The following is a 20853-nucleotide window of genomic DNA, read 5'->3' as shown; positions in this document are numbered from 1 at the left end:
CAAGATTTTGTTTGTTTTGGTACAGTTTCTGGTATGGGTTGATAGGCCCTTAAGTGAATGAGTGCAATTATGAAGCACATAGTGCTTGAAGTAAAAGTCTGTAATAGTCTGATAGTCACAATGTTATGTTTTCATCTGATCGTCAATGTAGGGGCTCAGACCTGAGAATACAACAGTTGCTCTGTGCTCCACAGGGCGAGTAACCTCTTTTCTTTCTTCTGTATCCTAAAGTCAAAGCTCTACCTCTTATGGAAATTTAATTTCAACGTCGCTCATTCTGATAGCCTTGATCTATCAATAAATCATGCAAGCAAATGTTCTACTTTTAGTGCATTGGTCTGTATTTTTCTTCTTGGTAGCTAGTAATTGTGTACACATGTTGACTGATTTATTTTATTTCTTTCTGTACATAGTCCGATACCTGTATCGGCCTCACTTACATATCTCTCTGAGCAATATTTTTGTGACATCAGACTTAGAACTCTCAAATACAGAAATGAGCTCATCTTTTTAGAGATATTGGTGCTAAATATGACTCTCATATTCATTGTCTGTTTCAGAGGCAAGATGAGAGTATTTCAATACTGCAGGGTTTTAAGGGCACAGATAGTACTGACTTCAGCAAACGTCCTTTGTCTTCAAGGAAGAAAAAAGAAACTGGGTAAGTTACAGAAATGTTTTCAGTGCAAAAAAGTAACTAGAATGTAATTGTGTTGTAAAAACAGAATGGAAAGAAACCTTTTTTAATTGAAAATGAGTATTTGATAAGTTTGGGCAAGTAAAACTAGGGCTTGAACCTTTTGGACCTGCTTCCCAGAGGTAAGCCTACACATTTGTGTTAAATTTACTATTTATTTGGTATTGAAAAACTAGGATTTAATAGTAACTTTACGACCGTGTAGACTCTGCAGTTGGGGTGGAGACCTCCGCACATATAAAGATTGTCGTGTTAAGTGAGGAGTTCTCCTCCCTCACTCTGGAGCCTCTGCGGTTGTAAAGTTAGTATTCAATCTAGGGGTGAATGGAGCTTGTGGAGTTGCACTAAGCAAATTCCTCTGAGTTACATAAAAACTCCATGAAATTTCAAGGAGTTCCCCTCATTTCAACCCAACCTCAAAATAAAGACTGGAGGCCATCCGGTGCTCCTGAAACATGAGCCAGTGGCTGTGTCAGACTCCAAAACCTCAGAGTGATACACATTACATTATAGAAGCCCCCTGAAACAAGAGCCAGCGGCCCAGTCAGACCCCAGATGTCAAAGTGATACACATTATAATTTCAGAGTCCTCCCAAACATGAGCCAGCAGCCCGTCAGACCCCCACAGACCTCAACGTGATACACAGGCTATTTTGATATCATAGCCCCCCAAAAAATGAGCCAGTAAAGCCTCAGCCCCCCAACACATCTCTGGCGATAGTGCCCAGAACACTCCAAAACAAGGGGTCCCATATCCAGCCCCTCCCCCATTGCACACGGAGTGCGCATCACACCCTAAAACATGGACTAGCAGAGAAGAGACTCTGACACCGATCCTACCCCATAACCACCTGCGGAGCATTAAACCCCCACAGACTGCTTACACTGACCCCCCCCCCCCCCCCCCCCCCCCCAAACCAACGGGAGGCCAGCTGGATGCCAAATTAAAAGAGCTTTGGGGTGAATGTGGCAGACATACAAATTACACTTGTCATGGGGTGCCCTTTATAAGATGCTGGACAGGCCCCTAGCACTGTACCCAGCATCTAGGGTCACTGTTTTATCCATCCAAAAGCCACCTTTTTTTCTTTCCTTGTTGTTTCTGCTGCTGCTGCTCATGAGTCCTGTGACCGCCAAGTACATAGGCAATGCCCAGCCAGCCCAGCAGCCTGACCAGGGCAAAGCAGAGTAGAGCACGGGTGATTCATTGGCACGATTGTTCCTTCACCTTACCATGGATGGTGCGGGCTACGGAGTGAGTCCTCTACTACGGTGCTACCACGTCCAGGCTGCACCTGCGAGGAGGAGCAGGAAGTGACACAGGGCAAAGGTCGAAGGAAGCCAACAACCAATTGCAGCCTGGAGGCATAGCCAGCGGCTCCATGGTGACCACACGTCAGCCAACTCTTTTCTCTCCCCGAAAGAGACTCTGTATCCTGTCATTCCTGTGAGTGGAGGCAGTGCATGCCGGTAAACTCCACCGGTGGTGGGCGGAAATATGTCAAACATGAACAAAACTCTGTGAACTCTGCAGGCGGAGCGGAGCTCACCATCCACCCCTAATTAAATCCTAGTTTGTGAATACTGAAAAAATGGTAAACTTAAACAAAATTGTATTGCCCAAAAGGTTGAAACCCTAATATAATTTACCCAAGCTCTAACATCATTTGGGCAAGCTCAATGGCAAACTAGTAACCTGGGCATACACCAAGCAAACCACCAGGTATTGCTGCTGGAGAGGCTAGGCAATAGATATCCAAGGCCACCATAGCAGACTTTAAAACTTGTACACACGAAACGTGTCTGTAGAATTTATGCAGTCACATTTAATCAAAACATATGACGAGATTGAAACTAGGCAAAAGCCTAGCCACATACAGTGAAAACAAATGTGGTGGTCCAAGAAATCGCTGATGAAATGGGGATGGAGGATTTTGAAAGAAAACAGTATGGGACTGAAGGAGCCAGGTTCCACGTTCTAGACTTACTTTGGAACCCCTGGCCTATGTCCCTTTTTGTCTGCTTGAAAGTGTGGAGGGGAGGAAAATTATCGTTATCCAATTATACATTACAGTTCCAATGAATCATGACCCCGAAAAATCCCAGACTCTTGAATCAAAGTATAGTTAGTTTATTACAAAGCCAAGAACAGCTGGACATACAAACACCACAAGACAAGGTTATAGAAATACATTGGAACTAATACAAAGCCAAACCTACGGGTGAAGTTAAGACGATGCAGCAGACACAAAATAACCAATTCAAGAATCAAGACACAGAATATCACTGCGCCTATATCCAGAGTCCCCTTCATTGGAGGTTTGTAAGTAAAAAGCATTAGTCTATCCCTACACTACCACTAACGTGACACCCCTACTTTGCATTTCCAAAGGCAAGTTCTAGAAAGGTGTCAACACGTGAAGGCTTCCTAAGTAGACTACTCATGTCAAATGGGTCAAGTAGCATAAAGCTACAGAACTCGTTCTAAGATGCTCTCTCCTCTCAAGGCAAGTCAGGAATAACCAGTCCCTGTCTCTAACTTCAAAACAAGAATTGAATGCTAACTCCCAGAAGGTGGTGTGGTATCACGGCATCCACTCAAGACACCTCGTTGGTAACTTTCCATGCTGCAACGATGCTCCCAGGTCTTGGCTCGATGACCTTGATTCCTAGGCTCTCTCCGGTGAGAAACAACATCATCCCACATTATCAGCATTGCTGTTCAACGTGTCTTCTCCTCCCTAAGCCTCACTCCTAAAACAAAGACATTATTCTAACTAACAAAGATGCATTTCTCCACCTGCAACAGGAAACATGAGAAATAACAAGATCTGCATACACGTGAGTTACCTAACAAGCCTAACTCGAGAACGGCAGGGAGAAATACACGTTAGGCCTACAGAATTCAGCCAAGATAAGAAATAGCACATAAATTCATAAGCACAGGTATACATGAACATCATTACCGCGCACATTTAAATCAAGGCATTACATAAGCATACGAATTAAAACGTTCATAAGTGACATGTACAATTCTTCACATTAAGGTTTTCATCTAATCATAGGCAATTGCAATATTGATTTCTCCACGTTATACGAAAACATACCATCATCATCATCATCATCATCAAACTTTATTTCGGCTAAAATGCCATCAAAATTTTCCACATTCACAAATTTGCTCCAGTATCCAGTATATAAAAATACAAAAGTGAACAGTTAATAAATAACAACATATCTCTTTAAAAACGAATGTACAAAAGGCAAAGATACAAATGAACACCAATGTTGCTATAAAAAGATCAACATGTAAATACTAACGTGACCAGGCAGCCAAAAATGTCCTGATTAAGCCATTTCTACCTGGTACTCGTTAAAATCTCTTGAAATGGCATAACTCTATTGTCCATTACTATATGAAGATACTGTAAGAGAAGTATCCAGGTGAAAATTACATTGACCTCATCAAGGATCCCCCTGGCCTCAAAACAAGTAAAGTGCAAATGCATCCAGTACAATAGTGTTAAGGTGCTTACAGTATCAGTTAAAAAAACAATAACATTTTGTTGAATAAAAAAACATACCTAACACTTCACTTTCCACGTTATTACAATACGCGGGCTAATGGCACAAATGTTTAGACGATAAAAGATTATATGCAGTGTGGACTACCCATGATTTTGATGCACCCCTACAAATGACCGATCAATTTGTGCTCTATCAGATCCCTCTCTGATGACTAGTGTCATCACACTCACTTTGCTCCCTGTAGAAAGAACCAACCTAAACAGAAGTTGCAGCCTGTCTTCCCTGTTGAACCATCTCCAAGCTCTTGAGATTCTCATAGTGACTGTGCTGCCGTCTCTCCAGTCCGCTCTCTCACTATCTAAGAGAATTCTCAACCTGTCTGGACTTATGCCACTTGAAAGCTTTTACTGTCCCCATCAAAAGGATAACTGGCTTCAGGATATATCCAAGAATTCCCTTCCCAAGATTTTCAAACCAACTTCCAGTCTTTCTAAATCCTTTACCAATCTTACTCCAAACTCCTTCAGTTGCCAGGGCATGTATCTCGTGATGTATCTCAGTTATGTTACCTATGTACTTCCTGAGATCCTTACTATGGTCTGGGATATAAGTAAAGCACTTGTGAACCCTCAGCATTTTACAGACTCTGTCTTCTTTTGCTAATAACACATCTAAAGCAAGGTGGTTTTGCATCACCATAGCTCTAGTCGATACCATCTCTCCATCCACGAGTAGTAGTGGCTGAGCTGTATTGACTGACAACGTATTTACTATAGTTGACAACTTTCTAATCTTTACATCATTCAAGAATACTCCCAAACTTGGTATCAAAGCTCCAAACACATCTCTTACAACCTCTCCTGTACATGTACCTTGTTTCTCTCTATGCTGTGACTTCTCCTCTAAAGGCTTTAAATCCTCCACATGATATATCTTAGGAAACATGACAGCCACATAACATGTGCCATACCAACTCGGTGGCAATCAGACATACGTATTCTTCCCACACACAATATACACATTTGGCACCACCTGTACCGCCTCTTGTAAGAACTTCTTTGCAGCTGCTTCAATTGTGAAGGTGTGATTGCACACATTCTGCCCCACAAAGATCTTGTCATAGTACGTCTGTACCTGTCTAATGCAAAGCTTTCCTCATTGTTCCCAATCTAAAGCTATTGAACCATTACTTCCTCCTTAGTCCATCCAAAATTTCCTTTTCTATTGTCAAGTTTAACAGCAAATGACCTATGTCTATCTTCTACTTCATCTACGAACTTCTTTTCTAGGTCAGTTAACATGCAGGTCAAATTATGTCTGTGTGTAAGCCGTGTCTAATGAAACAGTAGGTATGTAATACTTTCCTATTCTCTCTTCTTGCGTGTAATAGTCATACATATTCAGATGCTTATAAGCTGGAACCTCTGAAAGCACCATATCATGATTGGAGAAATAGTACTGGTATTGACCCTTACCATAAAATATGCTGAGCACCAAATTACAAGTAATACCATACGTCAAAAGCAAATGATGGTATCTAATACCCTACTCAACTGACGCTGGTAGCTGCATGCACACATAGCAATCCCTCACATCCATAGTATTCACATACTCGTACAACAGCTTTGCGTAAGCATTCAACGTATAGTTACCTTTTGACAAATGTACGTGCAACAAGCGACTAGCTTTATCAATCATAACACTGTCAGTTCCTAATGTACCCTCTTTTGTACTAGAAGTGGTAGGTGTAGATATCGCATGTACTCCCACCCCATCAACATCTGTTCATGTGAACCTATAACGGACATGGTAATAACTGCCGCTATGACTATAATTACTCCTACTATAAGTGTACCTATCACACGGTTTGGATTTCCAGACTCCATCTTCAAACGATTTTGGGTAGCTACAGCAAGAGGATCAATACAGAATCTCTCTCTGCCTCTCACTGCGAAACGCCAAAGTTCATACACAGTCGTGGAAACAATTTTCACAGTTCATTGCACAATTATTTACTCTCAAAAACTTCCTTAGCCCTCTTTCTTCTTCTACGGACAATTAACTAATTTTATTCTTCTTCCTCTCGGGCCTAGGTTATCTTCTTTCAAACAAATGATTTTTATTTACAGTTCACAGTTCAATTTTCATCCCTTATAAGATCAGAGCCAATTTCCCCAATGACACGCTGCAAAGTCTAAAACAAACTGCTGCAATTTCCTGAGCTGGTGACTGATATTCAAAGGTTGAAAATGTAAGGTCTTTCTGAATCAAGCTCCGCAAGCCACACAGTCTTGGAGGATCTAGTACAGTCAATGTCAAAACTCCATTGGCTTCTACTCTAGGGACCAACAGTTCAATTTCAATTATCAGCACCGCTGCTCTGTGCCTCACTTATCTGGACCTCACTATTCCTGGCATCTGTAACCAGATAAGTCCACTCGGGCACCAGATCTCTGGCACAGTACCCTTGCTCTCCTGGACCTCCTCAAGCTCCCCTGTGCTTGCTCTGTGTCCCTTAGCTCTGATTCAGATGTTTCAGATACTGGAGGAAGATCTCTTTCTGGTGCAAGTCTCAAGTTCTGCCTCCTCTGTCTCACAGGCCATGATTCTCTTGCAATCCAAGTCCTTCTTCGCAGCACCCGACCACTTTCCACACCAGTCTCTTCCACTGAGTCCTACTCTGTACCACTTGCAACCTTACCGTCTCCCTCAGAGTCAATACCTGGGCGTTGTGTAGTACCTCATCAGTAACCCCCACAGCTTGGCTTGCCTTCGCCTGTGGTCCTGCAACCATGGCTGGATTCTCTTCAGGGAGAGGAGCTTTTTCTTCCAAGAGTCCTGAAACTCTGTGAGTATGGGAAGCATGAATCCAGTTGTTCAGCAAGCCTCCGCACTTCACAGCAGTGTTTGTTACCAAAATCACTTGATACGGACCTCGCCAGCGGGCATCAAGACAATTCTTCCTCATATGTTTCCAGACTAGGATCCAGTCTCCTGGACACAAATCATGACAGAGGTCCTTTAAGGTCGGTGCAGTCGTAGCTTCAACCTGGTGAGACACAGAACGGACTACGTCAGCCAGTCCCTTGCAATTATCAAGGATCAAATCATCGGTGATGTTTATCAATGCTGTAGACGGCACTGCAGGCAAGCGCATCGCCCTGCCCATCAAAATCTTATGCAGGGATAATCCAGTCCTCCTATCTGGAATGCTGTGCAAACTCATCAGTACCAGAGGCAAAGCATCAACTCTCTAAGTAACAGCTTGACTACTGTAAGACTATCACATCTTCTGGTCGGGTATGCTTCCACCCACCGCGAAATGACGCACACCACAAGCAAAATGTATCTCAGCCCGTTGCACCTAGGCATCTCAATGAAATCAAGCTGTATCCTATTAAAAGGACCCGACTTCCCAATATGACTCAAGACAACCACAGTTTTCTTTCCAGCATTCATCTGTTGGTACATAACGCATCTGTGGCACACTGCTTCAGCAAACACATGAAACCTCGGGTTAAACCACATTTGTCTGAACACTCGCACCATTGCATCTCACTCAATGTGAACTGCTTCATGTATTTGTCTTGCCATAGGGGTTAGTAGACAATCTGGCAACACTGCTCTACCATCTGTTGAAACCCAAATGCCATCATCTCTCTTTCCACAACCTGCTTTGATCCAACCAGCTTCCTCTTGATCAGTCACTTCTCCCTGCAGACGCTTGACCTCAACCCAAGTGTCCGCTATGGCTAACGTCATGCTGAGCTCGGTTCTGTCTGTATTCTCACCTGAATAATCCCCCTTAAAAATGCAAGCATGAATAGCACAAAAGCGGGTGACTTCGACAGTGTATCTGTTACCCACAGTAATCAAATCCTCCCCCTTCCCATGAGCAGCACACTTCACAACTGCCGCCACTTTGGGTCGCTGTAAGGCTTCCAACAGTTGTCTCACATATTCCCCATTCCTGATAAGAGAGCCTGATGACGCTAGGAGCCCCCTCTGTGACCATAGCTGTCCGAAGTCATGAACCACACCAAAACTGTGCTGGCTATCGGTATAGATGGTGATTCTGATTTGATCAGAAACAAGGCATGCGCAGGTCAAGGCAATGATTTCAGCTACTTGTGTGGAGTGTACCCCCTGTAAACAAGCAGCTTCCACAACTCCAGAATTGGTACATACAGCAAAAGCTGCTCTCAAGTAAACCCTCATTATCTCTTAGACATGAACCATCAGCAAAAAGGACTTGGTCTGGTTCAGGTAGAGGTTCATGGACAGTGTTGGGTCTCGGTTTGGTACAAAGTTCAGTCACATCCAGACAGTCTTGGTCCTCACAATCTTCTCCTTCAATACTTGGAAAAGGCATCAATGCAGCAGAATATAACATCTCTTAAACGTTACATTCTCAGAGGCCAGCAAGACCTGCTCATATCGTGTAAGCCTGCTATTAGTCAAGTTCTGTGTTTTGGTTCTCATCATCAGGAGCTCAACTGAGTGTGGAACATAGATAGTAAGAGGATGACCCATCACAATGCTTTTACATCGTTTAATGCTGACACCAGTTGCAGCAATGGATTTGAGACATATGAACAACGCTGAAGCTACAGGATCTAATGTATCTGAGAAGTAAGCCACTGGTCTACGGACACCCCCATGTACCTGGGTAAGCACAACCCTCCCTCTCACAACAGAATAATGAGAATGCTTTGTTGTAATCAGGCATTTCAAGAGCTGGGGCACGACACAGGCTTTCTCTCAGCTCCATTGTCAGCAGTCATTAACCATTCCCAAGAACATTCGGACTTCCTTCAGCGTAGTAGGCAGATTCATTTTAATTATTGCCTCAATGTGTTCTGGTGACACCTTCTTCTTGCCTTTCTCATTGTGATGACCCAAATACTGAACTTCAGGTAAGCAATACTGAAGTTTGCTCTGGGACACCTTATGTTCATTCTGTGCCAAATGATTTAAAAGAGCAGTGGTATCATCTCTACAAGCCTCCTCAGTCTCCGAAGCAAGCAGGAGGTCATTAATGTACCTCAGAAAACAACAGAGTACGTGTGGTTTGGGCACAACCTCTTAGGGTCATAGGAGCACAAGTCTGCTGACTCAAAACAACACTTTGTTATTTAAGGAAAACTAAGCCATAGAAGGTTTAGTAGAAAGCCCTCACTCACCAACCTGGCTGGTGACCTGCTTCATCATCGGGCTCCACTGGGTATGGCCGAATGCCATCCCAGTGTGCTACAACGCCAGGTTACTGCGGAGCGGGGTTCGTGTGAGGTGACAGTGAATTTAAAAATTCCCAATTGAGTCAAAAAAGTAGTTTATTTGTTTTGCTAATTGGAAAGGTTAAAACAAAGAGTGAGGGTCAAAAATTAGAAGACCGGGTTCACTCTGTGGCAGTCAACATGTTTCTGCCTCGGTATAGTATGGTATACAGGCTTTCGTCAGGACCAGAGTGGGGGTGCAAAGTCCCGGCGGTATGAGCGCGCTAAGGCTCACCCTGTCGAGGACTGTGAGTGTAAAAAATGTAAATTGGTGAGTATCCGCCAGCAATTATGGTGGTGGAGAGGAACGAGTTTATTCTTATAATTGACAGACAAACAACAGAAGACAAAACAAAACAAAGATTGTAAGTATTGATGTCCAAGCTTAAAATAAGTCGCTGCTGGGTCAGTCAAGCAGCAAATCAGGTGCTCATTCGGTGAAGTGCCATTAGATTGTACCACTGGTGCACTAATTGTGAGATCGGTGCACCTAAAAAGTACCAGGACTCAGGTGTCAGGCAAGTAAAGTGAAACTTGTCCTGAATAGCGTGTCTAGTTGGATATATCGAGACACACGTGACAGCTGTACAACGTGCTAAACAATATCTAGCATATGGGCGAGGGGGGAGAAGAAACGCACCCCTGTGAGGGTCATGGAAAGAGACCTTACTTAGAAATAAAATCAATTACAACAACCCGGTCTTACTCGGAGGCATATCGATATGAAGCCTCACGGATCCCGGGAGAAGGGTGGGAGCGTATGGCACACCCTGGAATAGAAAGGAGATGAAAGAAAGTTGAAGTACCAAGTGTGCAATGTCTCACTGGGGAGCGCTTACCGTATAACTGGTAGGAAAGGGGACGGGGTTCTACTCACGCCCTCGTGGCTCAGCACCCGTTTGGTACCTAGGGAACGCCTCTGTAGCCCGGGTCCAGGATATCCGGGATCCGGAAGAGAATCGAATAAGTAGCGGAGGGGGAACCTGAGTCTCGTTGCTCGTTAGCTCAAAGGAAAGAAACGGCCATCCTGATTGGGCAAGCTACGCGCCTACTGCTACCTGATAGGGTAACCTGAGGACTAGGGAGCCAATCAGATCTCGGTTGAAGGAGGACGCCATAAGGGTCAAGTGCCAGATCGCGAAGGGGAAGGGTTATCGGTGTTACAAAGAAACTTTATTAGTAGTGGGACTCGAACATTTACATTGTAAGTGCGAGTAGGTGGAGTAACAAATGATCGATGACAGACCCCATAGATGTAAATGGGCTCTAATCGAGAAGAGAACAAACACGGTCTACCACTGCAGAATCAGCAGTTGGGCAAAACAAAGTTGCTAGGCGACCGTGTAGACATAACCTCGTATTAATCTGCACGAAGTACACCAAGGTAAAGACATATATACACTGATAATTATGTTGGAATTAGAGAAATCAATGTATTAGAGAAATCAATGTATTATTATGTTTTTGGAAACAGCAAACACTACTAGCCACTGGAATTGTTGCGGAGTGGATAGTGCTCATCAGCACGCACTCTCAAATACGGGGTAGGTGGCACATAAGAATCAATAGTTGGGGTGCACAGATGTACACAATCATTATGAAAGGGGAGGGGGGGGGGGGAAAACTGAAGGTACCAGCAAATAGTCTCAGCATCGGGGTATTTAAGTTGATGCTGATTGGGGGCGTCAGTGTAGTACTGTAGTCCAAGGTATATTGTCATTGAGCCCACAATGATTGGTCCCCAGACGGTGGACCCATCTCTGTCCCTTTTCAAAAAGGGTTTTTTTAATGTTCCGCCGTGCAGTGATCTCCTCAATGACGGTCCATGTTAAGTCATTGGTGGTATGATTGAGAGTCAGGAAATGTTCACTCAGTTTGGTTGGGATGCGTTTACACCTGATGTTACTCCGGTGCTCACAAAGTCTGAGTTTCACTTTTCTGGAAGTCATTCCCACGTAGCGTAGACCACAGGGGCATGTGATTAAATAGGTCACATTAGAAGTATTACAGTTCGTGTGTCCTCTTTGCGTCCAGGTCTTGCCTGGTTCCAGATTTAAGGTTGTTGTATGCGAGGTCAAATGGCAGATGCTGCAGTCAGAGCAGGGATGATGTCCTGTAATTTTAGGCAGACCCCAGACCTCTGTGAAAGTCCTTTGAGTGATGTTTGGTTGCACCAACGGGCGTGTATGTACCAGACTGTTACGTAAGCTCTGAGCCAGTTTGAAAGAGAAAAGTGTTTTTTCCCATTTGCGGTTGTTAATAATACTCCAGTGTTTGTTGATGACTTTTTTCATTTTGTTTGATAGAGTACTATAAGTGGTTACGCAAATTAGTGGTGTAGGCCTAGTTTCGTTGATGTGATCTTCCAACAGTGCTTCCCTAGGTTGGTTCCTAGCGCGTTTGTAGCTCTTAGAGAGTATGGGTTGAGGGTACCCTCTTGCTAACAGTTTGGAAGTAAGATCGTCAGATTGGTTTTTAAAATCGCCCAGTGCGGTGCAATTACGCCGGAGGCGGAGGTATTGGCCGTACGGTAAATTCCCCTCAAGGTGCGGGGGTGGAAACTGGTGAATTCAAGTAGATTGTTTCTGGAGGTTGGTTTGTAATATGTCTTGGTATGTAGTGCTCCCTGTTTTTTTGTAATTATGACATCGAGGAAGACTACTTCTGAGTGGTCATAGGTATAAGTAAATCTCAGATTGGGATCCAGAGTATTGACCCATTCAAAAAAAGCAAGCAGGGCATTCTTGCTACCCTGCCAGATTAGCAGCACGTCATCTATATATCTTCTCCATAAGCCTATGGAGGATATATATGGGTTGGTACTAGGTAGGATGAATTTGCGTTCAAAGTCATACACATAAAGACCTGCCACGCTTGGAGCGAAGGTACTCCCCATGGAAGTACCTGTAGTTTGTAAATACAGGTGTCCCTGGTATTCAAAGAAGTTTTCTTTGAGAGCCAAAGTAGCACATTGGATGATAAAGTCCTTGGAAGTTCTATATTCCCATGGGTGGGAATTCAAGGACTCCTCCAGGACTCTGATTGTTTCGTCCTGGGGGATGCTAGTATATAGGCTTTCGATGTCCATTGTCACCAGGATGGTATCATCAGAGCATATCATGTTGTTCAACAGCTTCAATAAATCCTTACTGTCCTTAAGGTACGTGGATGATTGTTGTACCAAGGGTTAGAGAAAGTGATCACAAAAGCGTGATAATGGTTCCAAAAGTGAGTCGATCCCCGAGACTATGGGGCGGCCCGGGGGAGGGAGTCTGTCCTTATGAATTTTGGGGAGGGTATAGAAGTACGGAATAGTTCCTTGACTTCCTGTAAGGAAACGCGCTTCTGAGGTAGTGATAACCCTTTTGGTCAAGGCTCCTTCGACTAATCTCTTGATCTGATCTCTTAGGTCGTTGGAGGGATCAGAGGGGAGTGGCGTGTAATTCTTGCGTTCACCAAGAAGCCGCAGGCATTCTTGGTCATAATCAATGGTGTTTAGCAGGACTACTGCGCCACCCTTGTCCGCTGGTTTTATTGTGACATTCGTATCCTGGCGCAGAGAGTCAATGGCTTTGAACTCCTCTGCACTAAGATTTTTAAAAGTGGAGGCTATATCCAAATTCTCAATCTCTGCAAAAACAGCACGGTCAAAGGTACCAATCTCCACCGGGATGGTATGTGGGGGAGGGATAAATGTGGATTTTGGTCGGAGGGGTGTATCACCCTTGTCGGATTTTGCAAGCTCAGGGGTGCGTTCCTCGAAGAAGACCTTAAGTTTAAGTTTTCTGAAGAAAGCCGAAAGTTCGCAATGCAGACGAAACTTGTCAGGACGTGCTGTTGGAACGAAGCCCAGGCCCTTTTCTAGAATACTGGTCTCATTGGTCGTTAGCACTTTGTTTGACAGGTTGACTATCAGACTGTCGAAGTGCTTGTCCCTGTAACCAGTTGGTCCTGTTTCTGCTTGCTCCGAGTGTGATTGCCCACTGGGTCGTCCTGTGCCCACTGTACTCTTTGGTGGGGCCCTCTTCGCCTGCCTTTGCCCCTTTGGCCTCTCTCTAAAAAAGGGGGTTGTGCGAAGTGATTGTGTGGGTACATTGGGGCTGCAAAACCCGGGTTCCAGCTCATTTGTGGATTGAAAGGGTAGTGGAACTGCATCGGATATGTGCCATAACTCCCCTGTTGTGGAGGGAAACCTGTCCATGTAGGTTGATTGTGAGGGGGGCGTGATCTTCCCCTTTGTTTACCCCTCCTCGCTTGTCTAAAACTATTGTTACTTGAACTACTACTGTTGGATGAATCATCGTCTGTGCCGTAGGTATTAGCCTCGGATTTACGTGGTGCCACAAAAGAGGGGTCTGCATAAGGATAAATTTTGTTAAACTCAAACTTCTTCAGATCTTTCTGGAATTGGGTCACCTTATTTTGAGTCAGGTTTTCTTTATATTCATTAATGTCTTTATTTATCTCATCTAGTCGTTTTTTAAAACCCGTTAAGGTAGTTTTGAATTGTGTCTCAGTTTGAGTTATTTCTATCATGATGGTTTCTGATAGACGGACGGCTGTTTTGATAATCAAGACCAGCCAGTCGCGGGTGCAGTGCCATGCGATCATGGCCCATTCTTTTCTGAAGGTAGCGTCCTCCAGGAAAATGCGAGGGGCATTGGTGACTAGTAGACCCCTAGGGGCTGTGTTGGTCCTTAAGTATTCAGTAAGGATAGTTCCATGCAGTATCGTGCGTAAGCGATTTCTCTTCAGTTCAGAAAGTTGTTCCCATTCACTGGTGTACGTGACTGCCTGTGAAATAGTGGGATCAGCAAATAGTGAGGGACGTGCTAAAATAGCATCGACCTCAGAATCTGAGAAAGTAAGACCGAGGGTGGCCATGATGAAGGTCTCCGGGATAGAAAAAGGTGTTTTTTGGGCACAAACTCTTAGGGTCATAGGAGCACGAGTCTGCTGACTCAAAACAACACTTTATGTTATTTAAGGAAAACTAAGCCATAGAAGGTTTAGTAGAAAGCCCTCACTCACCAACCTGGCTGGTGACATGCTTCATCATCGGGCTCCACTGGGTATGGCCGAATGCCATCCCAGTGTGCTACAACGCCAGGTTACTGCGGAGCGGGGTTCGTGTGAGGTGACAGTGAATTTAAAAATTCCCAATTGAGTCAAAAAAGTAGTTTATTTGTTTTGCTAATTGGAAAGGTTAAAACAAAGAGTGAGGGTCAAAAATTAGAAGACCAGGTTCACTCTGTGGCGGTCAACATGTTTCTGCCTCGGTGTATGGTATACAGGCTTTCGTCAGGACCAGAGTGGTGGTGCAAAGTCCCGGCGGTATGAGCGCGCTAAGGCTCACCCTGCCGAGGTCTGTGAGTGTAAAAAATGTAAATTGGTGAGTATCCGCCAGCAATTATGGTGGTGGAGAGGAACGAGTTTATTCTTATAATTGAAAGACAAACAACAGAAGACAAAACAAAACAAAGATTGTAAGTATTGATGTCCAAGCTTAAAATAAGTCGCTGCTGGGTCAGTCAAGCAGCAAATCAGGTGCTCATTCGGTGAAGTGCCATTAGATTGTACCACTGGTGCACTAATTGTGAGATCGGTGCACTTAAAAAGTACCAGGACTCAGGTGTCAGGCAAGTAAAGTGAAACTTGTCCTGAATAGCGTGTCTAGTTGGATATATCGAGACACACGTGACAGCTGTACAACGTGCTAAACAATATCTAGCATATGGGCGAGGGGGGCGCAGAAACGTACCCCTGTGAGGGTCATGGAAAGAGACCTTACTTAGAAATAAAATCAATTACAACAACCCGGTCTTACTCGGAGGCATATCGATATGAAGCCTCACGGATCCCGGGAGAAGGGTGGGAGTGTATGGCACACCCTGGAATAGAAAGGAGATGAAAGAAAGTTGAAGTACCAAGTGTGCGATGTCTCACTGGGGAGCGCTTACCGTGAAACTGGTAGGAAAGGGAACGGGGTTCTACTCACGCCCTCGTGGCTCGGCACCCGTTTGGTACCTAGGGAACGCCTCTGTAGCCCGGGTCCAGGATATCCGGGATCCGGAAGAGAATCGAATAAGAAGCGGAGGGGGAACCTGAGTCTAGTTGCTCGTTAGCTCAAAGGAAAGAAACGGCCATCCTGATTGGGCAAGCTACGCGCCTACTGCTACCTGATACGGTAACCTGAGGACTAGGGAGCCAATCAGATCTCGGTTGAAGGAGGATGCCATAAGGGTCAAGTGCCAGATCGCGAAGGGGAAGGGTTATCGGTGTTACAAAGAAACTTTATTAGTAGTGGGACTCGAACATTTACATTGTAAGTGCGAGTAGGTGGAGTAACAAATGATCGATGACAGACCCCATAGATGTAAATGGGCTCTAATCGAGAAGAGAACAAACACGGTCTACCACTGCAGAATCAGCAGTTGGGCAAAACAAAGTTGCTAGGCGACTGTGTAGACATAACCTCGTATTAATCTGCACGAAGTGCACCGAGGTAAAGACATATATACACTGATAATTATGTTGGAATTAGAGAAATCAATGTATTAGAGAAATCAATGTATTATTATGTTTTTGGAAACAGCAAACACTACTAGCCACTGGAATTGTTGCGGAGTGGATAGTGCTCATCAGCACGCACTCTCAAATACGGGGTAGGTGGCAGATAAGAATCAATAGTTGGGGTGCACAGATGTACACAATCATTATGAAAGGGGAAGGGGGGGGGAAAACTGAAGGTACCAGCAAATAGTCTCAGCGTCGGGGTATTTGAGTTGATGCTGATTGGGGGCGTCAGTGTAGTACTGTAGTCCAAGGTATATTGTCATTGAGCCCACAATGATTGGTCCCCAGACGGTGGACCCATCTCTGTTCCTTTTCAAAAAGGGTTTTTTGAATGTTCCGCCGTGCAGTGATCTCCTCAATGACGGTCCATGTTAAGTCATTGGTGGTATGATTGAGAGTCAGGAAATGTTCACTCAGTTTGGTTGTGATGCGTTTACACCTGATGTTACTCCGGTGCTCACAAATTCTGAGTTTCACTTTTCTGGAAGTCATTCCCACGTAGCGTAGACCACAGGGGCATGTGATTAAATAGATCACATTAGAAGTATTACAGTTCGTGTGTCCTCTTTGCGTTCTTTGTTATGCCCAACTGCTGATTCTGCAGTGGTAGACCGTGTTTGTTCTCTTCTCGATTAGAGCCCATTTACATCTATGGGGTCTGTCATCGATCATTTGTTACTCCACCTACTCGCACTTACAATGTAAATGTTCGAGTCCCACTACTAATAAAGTTTCTTTGTAACACCGATAACCCTAACCCTTCGCGATCTGGCACTTGAACCTTATGGCATCCTCCTTCAACCGAGATCTGATTGGCTCCCTAGTCCTCAGGTTACCCTATCAGGTAGCAGTAGGCGCGTAGCTTGCCCAATCAGGATGGTCGTTTCTTTCCTTTGAGCTAACGAGCAACGAGACTCAGGTTCCCCCTCCGCTACTTATTCGATTCTCTTCCGGATCCCGGATATCCTGGACCCGGGCTACAGAGGCGTTCCCTAGGTACCAAACGGGTGCCGAGCCCCAAGGGCGTGAGTAGAACCCCGTCCCCTTTCCTACCAGTTTCACGGTAAGCGCTCCCCAGTGAGACATCGCACACTTGGTACTTCAACTTTCTTTCATCTCCTTTCTATTCCAGGGTGTGCCATACGCTCCCACCCTTCTCCCGGGATCCGTGAGGCTTCATATCGATATGCCTCCGAGTAAGACCGGGTTGTTGTAATTGATTTTATTTCTAAGTAAGGTCTCTTTCCATGACCCTCACAGGGGTACGTTTCTTCGCCCCCCTCGCCCATATGCTAGATATTGTTTAGCACGTTGTACAGCTGTCACGTGTGTCTCGATATATCCAACTAGACACGCTATTCAGGACAAGTTTCACTTTACTTGCCTGACACCTGGTACTTTTTAGGTGCACCGATCTCACAATTAGTGCACCAGTGGTACAATCTAATGGCACTTCACCGAATGAGCACCTGATTTGCTGCTTGACTGACCCAGCAGCGACTTATTTTAAGCTTGGACATCAATACTTACAATCTTTGTTTTGTTTTGTCTTCTGTTGTTTGTCTGTCAATTATAAGAATAAACTCGTTCCTCTCCACCACCATAATTGCTGGCGGATACTCACCAATTTACATTTTTTACACTCACAGTCCTCGGCAGGGTGAGCCTTAGCGCGCTCATACCGCCGGGACTTTGCACCCCCACTCTGGTCCTGACGAAAGCCTGTATACCATACACCGAGGCAGAAACATGTTGACCGCCACAGAGTGAACCCGGTCTTCTAATTTTTGACCCTCACTCTTTGTTTTAACCTTTCCAATTAGCAAAACAAATAAACTACTTTTTTGACTCAATTGGGAATTTTTAAATTCACTGTCACCTCACACGAACCCCGCTCCGCAGTAACCTGGCGTTGTAGCACACTGGGATGGCATTCGGCCATACCCAGTGGAGCCCGATGATGAAGCATGTCACCAGCCAGGTTGGTGAGTGAGGGCTTTCTACTAAACCTTCTATGGCTTAGTTTTCCTTAAATAACATAAAGTGTTGTTTTGAGTCAGCAGACTCGTGCTCCTATGACCCTAAGAGGTTGTGCTCAACCACACGTACTCTGTTGTTTTCTGAGATTTTCCCTTGAGGGGAGTAGTCGTGTTGTGTTCCCTTCCTCTCCCGTTGTTTTCGTGTGGTCATTAATGTACTGCACAAGCACTGAGTTTTTTGGCAGCACCAAACTCTTTAGATTCTTTCTCAAGATCTGGTTAAAGATTGATGGACTCCCAGTATACCCTTGTGGAATATGACATCATGTTAACACGTGGTTCTCCAGCCCAAAAGCAAATGAAATTGGCTTTCATCATGTAAGGGTATCGTAAAAAATGCTTGGCACAAATCAATCACGGTAAACCATTCAGCTTCGCAAGGAATTTGGAATGAGATCACAGATGGTTTCGGTACCACAATACAATATGGAATTACAATTGAATTGACCATCCTCAGCTCCTGCACAATCCTATACGTTCCACTCGGCTTCTGTAACCTCATTATAGGTAAATTGTACAGACTTCCCATGATCTCCTTTGGATGCCCTGCGCAACCATTGAATCAATTACTGGTGTAATTCCTGCCACCGTTTCCGGGGTCAGGTCTTACTGAAGTGTTCTTGGAAATTCCGCATCTGACTTCATCTGTATGTGGACTGGCGCAACCCCTTGAATCTGTTGTATCTCTTCCCCTGTGAAATCCCACGTTACAAGAGAGACAGTGTCTCTCGGATCATATGGCATATCACTCACTGTTAGCACGGGAAACATGTCTACACAGAGATTCTGGATCGCTAATTTGAATGCAATGTCAACATCATTAGTGTGCAATTCCACTCCATTGGGCGTGCAATAGATGGTGCAATTCAGTTTACACAAAAGATCATGTCCCAAAAAACAGACTGGACTCGAAATGCACATCACAAACTGGTGTCAATCCTGAAAGGTTCCTATTCTCACAGGTATCTCATCTGTCAATGGGTTTGTCATTCTTTTATTTGCAACTCCTAAAACTAGGATTGATTGTCCCTAGAGGGGTAAATTTGGGACTACTGTGGATCTCACAGAAGAACGGGTAGCACCAGTTTCAATCAAAAAACATAATGCGATGACCGTCTATGTCTGCCTCCACATACGGTCCATGCTGATCTATCTGTAGGACTGCTCCAAAGATACAGCCTTCCTCACCCCTCAGGCACCGTCATTGCAACGGGTCTGGATCAAATCCATCCAGAGTCTCCATGAAGAGCATTAGATGGTACTGTAACGCGGCGTCTCCCGCGGTGGCTCCTGCGTCCGAGAAACCCAACATGGCGCCCGCGATCGGGCGCCAGGAAGAGGAGATCGGCAGTTTAGCCCCGGACTGCACAGGAGTGCAGGAAGAGGAGGGGTGTGAGGAGAAAGAAAATAATGCGATGGCGGTGATCGGCGCGCGACGCCGACGAGAGGAAGAGGAGAACCCTACGAAGCTGAGGAAGGAGGAAGAAACACTGGGAGAAGGAGCCCGGGAGGAGGACACTACGCTGGAAGAACCACCTAGAGGCAAGGTCCTAGAGTCAAGCCGGTCAGAGGAGGAGAAGGACGGTGAGGCTCCCCCTGCCACGGCCCTGGAGGGTCGTGGCTACAGGCAAGCACCCTTCTTTTCTTATTTTTCCACAGGCTGGTGGAGGTCGGGGAGGTGAAGGACACCTGTATGTGCATGTGCACCCAGCCACCTATCCCTTCCATGTGTGTTCCCTGATGACCCACACCCACAGCCCTTCCCCACACAACCAACCCCAGGTGACGGCACACTGATTATCCCCAGCAGTACATAGTTGGTCACTATCTGCCTTTCTTTCTCCGAGGGCCCTACCTACTGACTCTTCCTACATTCAGCGGGGCAGAAAGAAGAGAACGCGAGGACGTCTCCTACCAAGATAAAGGGAGGGGAGAGTGACCCAGGAGTCTAGAGAATAAGGACAAAGGAGTCCCCCAGTTGATTGGAATCCTGGACTTTCATGCACATCCTTTTTTTGTTGTCTCCCTTCCACGTTTTGTTTATTTGACCATTAAATATCCGTATATAACCCTCCCTGCCTCTCTGTTCTATGTGAGCCTGCGACCACAGGTACGTTTGGTTACCCTGTGAAATTCTAGGAGATTGGAGTACTTGCACTAGCTGATTTGGACCCCCCCTTTTACGGATCTAGGTCTCATCACAGTGCTGATAACATCAGGCACCTGTATTCTTTCCTTATCCGGAAACTGATTTGCTGGATTTGCTCGACACAATGCCCGATTTTGTGACAATAATGACAAGAAGTGGTTCTCTTCGATGTTCCAATGTCTACCTGACTTGGGATCCATTCCTTTCCCTTTTCCCTCTCCTGTATTGTTCGGTGCATTCTGAGTCCCTCCTTGATTATTTCCCTGATTCTGACCCAAAGACCCTCCATTTGTCTGCGCCTGGTCAACCTTGTTCGCATTCCTCATCTGGATCAACATTAACTTATCCTTCATCTTCCTGTGCTTGGAATCCACCTCATCTCTACAATATCTGGCATACCATAGAATCTCATCCACAGACTTGTTTTGCCAGCAGATTAATCATGACACTAATCTCGGGTCTCAATCCCAGCACAAACTTGGACACCAACTGTCCCATGTCTTTGGGATCTAAAGTGTCCAACTCACTGTACTGCTTGAAGGCTTACAAAAGCTATTCATAATAGGCATGTACCGATTCCTTAGGCTT

General features: G+C 45.1%; 1 protein-coding gene across 1 annotated transcript in view; it reads left to right on the top strand.

Moving 5' to 3' along the window:
- The window catches only part of LOC146817750 (uncharacterized), a 746064-nt gene that overhangs the window by 133577 nt on the left and 591634 nt on the right, over positions 1–20853 (top strand). Inside the window, exon 13 of the mRNA XM_085609232.1 lies at positions 561–661. Within this exon, the coding sequence (XP_085465358.1) occupies positions 561–661 (101 nt within the window). The remainder of the gene's footprint in view (positions 1–560; positions 662–20853) is intronic.

The sequence above is a fragment of the Triturus cristatus genome, chromosome 6, assembly GCF_964204655.1.
Source record: "Triturus cristatus chromosome 6, aTriCri1.1, whole genome shotgun sequence".
NCBI lineage: Eukaryota > Metazoa > Chordata > Amphibia > Caudata > Salamandridae > Triturus > Triturus cristatus.
Note: the sequence above shows the minus strand (reverse complement) of the source record. Positions and strands in the feature narration are given on the sequence as shown.